General features: G+C 41.5%; 1 protein-coding gene across 2 annotated transcripts; it reads right to left on the bottom strand.

Moving 5' to 3' along the window:
• Window positions 1-4,964: 4,964 nt before the first annotated feature.
• On the bottom strand, window positions 4,965-5,953 carry LOC103745736 (olfactory receptor 13C7-like). 2 transcript variants are annotated; one of them, XM_008847724.1, is made up of 2 exons: window positions 5,304-5,953; window positions 4,965-5,271 (listed from the first exon to the last, which is right to left on the bottom strand). In XM_008847724.1, exons 1-2 carry the CDS (start codon window positions 5,951-5,953, stop codon window positions 4,965-4,967), a joined length of 957 nt encoding a protein of 318 aa, XP_008845946.1. The 2 variants fall into 2 exon arrangements, with proteins under 2 accessions (XP_008845946.1, XP_029426591.1); XM_029570731.1 differs by having other exon boundaries at window positions 4,965-5,273; window positions 5,309-5,953.
• Between the last annotated feature and the right edge of the window lie 255 nt (window positions 5,954-6,208).

Raw genomic sequence — 6,208 nt, 5'->3', positions numbered from 1 at the left:
CTGAGTGCTGGGACTAAAGATATGTGCCAGCACCCCAGCCTTTGGATCCTGTTTTTCAATCCTCCCTGTAGCCCCAGCTGGCCTGGAACTCACTATGTAGATCAGACTGGCTTGCTGGGACTAAAGATATGTGCCAGCACCCCAGCCTTTGGATACTGTTTTTCAATTCAGTGTGCTAACTGGTGTTTTGTTGTTTTGTTTTGTTTGTTTGTTGTTTTATTTTTTATTGGAGAATTGAGACTATTAATTTTCAGTTATTATTTAAAGTTGTATATTAACTCCTGTCACTTTGCTGATTTTGTAATGTTTGGTGCTTTCCTAATCTTCAATTACTTAAATACTATTGTAGCATCCCCCCACCTCTCCCTTCCCACCCCTGTAGCCTCTTGGATAAGTTCATCCTTCTCTTAATTCCAAAGAGTTCCTTTTAGTATCCTCATAGAGCTGGCTCAATTGTTTTATCCTTTAGTCTGTTTTTAACATAGCATGTTTTCTTCTCCATCAGTTATGACAGATTGTTTCATTGAGTATAGTAGTCTGGGTTGTCAGCTGTGGTCTTTCAGAACTTGAAACACATCTTCTCTTTTTCTTTTTATTTCTTTTTTGTCTTTTTGAGACAGGGTCTCCCTGTAGCCCCAGCTGACTGGAACTTACTATGTAGATCAAGGTGGCCTCAAACTCACAGAGATCTGTCTGCCTTGCCTCCCAAGTGCTGAGATTAAAGGCGTGTGCCACCATGCCCGGCTGAAGCATACCTTTTCATACCTTTCTGGGTCTTAAAGTTTCTGTTATTCTGATGGGCCTGCCTTCCTATGTGACTTGGTATTTCTCCTTTGCAACACTCAATACACTTTTGGTTGTTGTTGTTGTTCTATATGTTTAGTGTTTCATCTATGAAATGGGGCATTTCTTTTCTAGTCCTGTCTATTTAGTGCTGTCTGTGTCTCTTGTGCTTGGATGGACTCTCTTCCAAGACTTGGGAAATTTTCTGCTACAGTTGTATTAAAAATATTTCTGCACCTTCGGCATAGAGTTCTTCTTCTATGACCATATTTCATAGATTTGGTCTTTTCATGTTGTCCCAAAGATCTTACATGATCAGTTCATGTATTTTTAAAAAATTATCATTACCTTTGACTGAATATACTAATCCCTTTAACTTGTCTTCAAGCCCTCATATTCTGTCCTCACCATGATCTATTCTATTGGTGAGGCTTTCCATTGGGCTTTTTGATTGACTGAAATTTTCATTTCCAGAGTTATTTCAGTTTGGTTTTTCTTCTGTATTTCTATCTCTTTTTAAAATATATATATTTATTTGTGGGAATGGAGAGATGGGTCAGCAGTTAAAAGCACAGACTGCTTTGTAGAGGGGCCAGTTTCGATACCCAGTACCCACAGGAGCTAAGAACCATCCTTAACTTCAGTTCTAGGGGAATCTGATGCCCTCTTCTGACGTCTGTGACATTGCACGACACGAGTGCATTCACATACATGTAGCCAATACACTCATAGACATAAAATAAAAATTTTTTAAATATATTTATTTTTACTTTATGTATATGAGTGTTTTGCCTGCATGTATGTAGGTCACCACAAGCATGCAATATCCACAGAAGCTAGACAAAGGCATCAGATCTTCTAGAGCTAGAGTTAAGGATGATTGTTAGTGGCCATGTGGGTGCTAGGAAGCGAACTTGTATCTTCTGCATAAGCAGCCAGTGTTCTTAATCAATGAGCGATCTTTTCAGCCCCAATGTTTCTATCTCCTTATGAAATTCCATTTTCATATCCTGTACTGACTTCCTTATTTCATTCAGCTGTTTGTGTTCTCTTGGAGTTAATTCTGGAGTTAATTCATACGCTCTTTCATTTTTTTGAACATTTTTATCATCATTTTTAAAAATTCTTTGTCTGGAGTTCTTTCTGTCACTCTCATTGGAGGTTATCGCTCTGGGATTGGTAGATTTTGTGTGAGCCATGTTGTCTTGGTTTTTCATATTACTTGTGTTTTCATGTTGGGACTATGCGCCAGGGATAGATCACTGATGGGAAGAGTTTGGAATGTCTGGGAGGGACTAGGTTGTAGCAGAGTTGAAGTGTCATTTCCTCTGCTAGACTCGTGCTCACAGCATCAGGCTCTATTCTATCCCAGCCCTCCCCTGAGAGCAGAGCACTGTCTGCAACAGTCACAATCCAAGAAAAGACTCACTATGAAAATAGAGTAACAGTCAACCACACAGCAATAATCCCTAAGTGATAATCATATTAGGGAGAAAAGGGATATTAGTAGTATTGAATGTACTAATATATTAATTATTTTGAATATAAATAGAAAGAAAAAGAAGGAAAATTATAGTAAGACCAGTGGTAAGAATGGAACTGAGACTATGGTGGCTCATGCCTTTAATTCTAGTACTCAGGAGGCTGAAGCAGGAGAATCACTGCAAGTTCATGGCCAGTCTAGTCTACAAGCAAGTTCCAGGCCATTCAGGGTTACATAGCAAGACACTGTCTGAAAAAAAGTCAGAACCAGTGGAATCATTAGTTTGAGGCCAACCTGGACTATACAGTGAGAGTCTCATCTTAAAAAATGTTTTGTGGAGCTGGAGTGATTGTTCAGCAGTTAAGAGCACTGACTGCTCTTGCAGAGGACCTGGGTTCAACTCCCAGCACCCACATGGTGGCTGACAACCGTCCTAACTCCAGTTCCAATGCCCTTTTTGACCTCCTTGGACACTGGATAACAGGGGTGCACTTACATACATGCAGGCAATATACTCATAGACATAAAAATAATAAATATTTTTAAAAGAAATTTTCATTTAAAAACATTGATCAAAGCCAGGTGTGGTGGCATACACCTATAAATCCAGCACTCAAGAGGATGAGCCAAAATTACTGTGACTTCAAGGCCAGTCTGAACTACACAGTGAGACCCTTTGTAGAAAAAAAGAAAGAAAGAAAGAAAGAAAGAAAGAAAGCGAGCGAAAGGAAGGAAGGAAGGGAGGGAGGGAGGGAGGAAGGAAGGAAGGAAGGAAGGAAGGAAGGAATAATATCTCTTAATGAGGAGGGTAGGCACCTCTGTTGTTTAAAGTTATGTATTTGAATATTATTTTGACTTTTTTTTTACACAAGGCCTCATGTGGGCCAAGTTGTCCTCAAATTAGCTGTGTAGCCAAGGTGACCTGTATCTCCTTCTTCTACCTCCCAGAGTGTTGGAAGTACAGGTGTGCATCACTGTACCCAGTTTGAAATGTATGTGAGTACTACCCTTGTTTTTAGAAGTCAGTTTAGAGGTAGCTATGGAAGTTTGATGTTTTGTTTTGTTTTGGTCTTTTTGAGACAGGGTATTCCTTTAGACCCAACTGGCCTGGAACTCACTATATAGAACAACAGGCTGGCCTTGATCTCAAAAAGATCCACCTGCCTCACAAGTACTGGGATTAAAGAAATACTGGGGCTGGAGCGATGGTTCAGTGGTTAGGAGTACATACTGCTCTTGCAGGGGACCTGGGTTTGGTTCCCAGAACCCACATTGGGTGGTTCACAACTGCCTGTAATTCCAGTTGCAGAGGGTCAGATGTCCTCTCCTGACCACACAGGTGCATATTATGGATCCAGTGACACATTCTGGAGACCGATGACAATTGCCTAAGTCTGTGTCGGAAAAAGGAAGGCTAGAGAAAATGTCCAGGGTAACAGGGTGTTTGCTCATACATGAGAAAGCCACCACTAAAACGATGTTTCAATGATAAATCTAAACTGAGTTCCTTAAGTTTACTATGGAGATCTGTTCTCAGATGTCATAAGACTTTCTCAGAGGTGTTATCTAACATGTTTCATTAATTAAAAAAAACATGCATTTATTAATGGGGAGGTTCCTTTTGTCAGGCAGTATGAGTGCTTTATTTTTTTAAATTATTTTCATTTCACAAATCAGGAATCCAAGAATCTGTAACTGAAGCAATTCCTCTAGCACGCTTGAAACTCACAGCAGAGGCACAGTACATTTGTTTTTCTGACTCCAAAATCCACGTTTTTAACCACAGGAGTTGTAGAAGTAGATCAAAGCCCCCACTCCAGTATCCCATTTAAAATTCTGAAGAAAGAGAGAACTGAATTTGACCTTTGGGTGCTGAAGGACAGCAAACAATAACCGTAGGGAAATGAAGACTCTGCTGAACAGAGGAATTGTGGAAACTTCTAGAGCTTCTCTTCTTAGTCCACATTACCTAGAGTTTGACTAGTATTGACACAAACTCCTCAGCAAATGTGGATAAGCATATACGTGCTCCATCTATAGTAAGAGAAGACAAGCTAAATTAAAGTCAGTTCTAGGATAGTAAGCATGAAATAATAGACAGGAAACAGCTCCTGAGGTCAAAGCAGGGCTAAGTGATATATTTTGGGTTATGTCTTGATGTCATTGATTTTATTTCAAGATGTCAGCTTATTTTTCAGCTTTAATCCCAATTAAGTAATGACTTTTAGTTTGGCATGGCAATGTACTGAGAAGACTGAGGCAGTGGACTGTGCCTTTAAGATCAGTTTGGGCTACATAGCAAGACCCTGTCTTTAAAAACCATACAAAGTAAGAACTGAGTTTTCCTAGCGGCATGTTCCCCATTGACCAGTAGAACAAAATAGGCACACACACACACACACACACACACACACACACACACTCCAACTAGCCTTCACACTAATAGAAATATTTTTCACAAAGATTTTTATTTCTATTTTGTTGGCATAAAAAGAAATTTTAATTTTTAGTCACTCTTGGTTCTAAGGGATTTAATACAACCTCTATCTTCATGATGAATTCATGGTTTGGCCTCAATCATTCAAGGAGACCTCATTCCAAACTGATGTGTGGAACCATTGAGAAAGTCTGTGCTGAATAAGCGGTCATTCCCAGGGAAGTTCTGGTAAAGCACGAGATGACCTACTTCCTCTTACCGTCACTGGATGAGGCATTTCTGACCCACCAGGGTCTTCACAGCAACCTTCACATTCTTGTTTCTGAGGCTGTAGATGACAGGATTGAGCATGGGAGACAGCACTCCATAAAAGAGGGAGATGAGCTTGTCTGAAAGGTCCTGCTTGTCTGCTCCCAAGGGGTCCTTTGATTTGGGCTTTGCATACATGAAAAGAATAGTCCCATAGAAAATGACCACCACAGTGAGATGCGCAGAGCAGGTAGAGAAGGCCTTCTTCCTCCCCTCAGCCGAGGGGATCCTCAGGATGGTGGAGAGTATAAAGATGTAATCCTCAAGACATTAGTAAGGATGAAGACATAGGAGACGAAGATGAAGAAGACTGGGACCCCCAAAAACATCACATTGCCCACTGCCATGCAGATGACATTGATGGAGATGTCAGCACAGGCCAGTTTCAAGACAGCCAGGATCTCACAGGTGAAGTGATTGATAATATTGTCCCCACAGAAGGGCAGCCTCATTGCTAAAGATGTCTGCACTGTGGCAGTGATGCTTCCAGACACCCAGGAACTAACGGCCATAGACAAGTACACAGTCTTGCTCATGACCACAGGATATCTCAAGGGGTTGCAGATGGCCACATAGCGATCAAATGCCATCATGCTCAGGAGCACACACTCTGTGGCTCCCATGGCAAAGGAGAGAAACATCTGCACAGCACAGCCTGAGAAGGAGATGGTTTCCCTGAGAGTGAGGAAACCATCCAGGACCAGTGGAACTGAAGATGTGGTGTAGCAGATGTCCAGGAAGGCGAGGTTCCCCAGGAAGAAGTACATGGGTGTGTGCAGGTGGGAGTCCAGGATGGTGACCAGGATGAGGACCCCATTGCCCAGCAGGATCACCAGGTACATCAGCAGGATGAGCACAAAGAAAATTTTCTCCAGCTTTGGCTGATCTGACAGCCCCAAGAGGACAAAGTCAGCCACAGTGGATTGGTTGGCTGCTTCCATTTTTCGGGCTCTCTTTCCATCTCAAGAAAACAGAGGACAGTAAAGTAAGGATGAGGGAAGTGGGGTCAGTGAGATGAATCAGTGGGTAAAGGCACTTGCTGCCAAGCCTGATGACCCAAATTCTATCCCTGGAACTCATGTGGTAGAAGGAGAGAACTGATTCCCACAAGTTGTCCTCTGACCTCTATGGGCGCACACATAAATACATAAGTGTTAAAAAAAAAAAAAGAGAGAGGAAATTGAAACTCAGAGAGG

The sequence above is a fragment of the Nannospalax galili genome, unplaced genomic scaffold (assembly GCF_000622305.1).
Source record: "Nannospalax galili isolate Female #2095 unplaced genomic scaffold, S.galili_v1.0 scaffold263, whole genome shotgun sequence".
Classification (NCBI taxonomy): Eukaryota; Metazoa; Chordata; class Mammalia; order Rodentia; family Spalacidae; genus Nannospalax; species Nannospalax galili.
The sequence above is the reverse complement of the archived record's forward strand: the minus strand, read 5'-3'. Positions and strand labels throughout refer to the sequence as shown.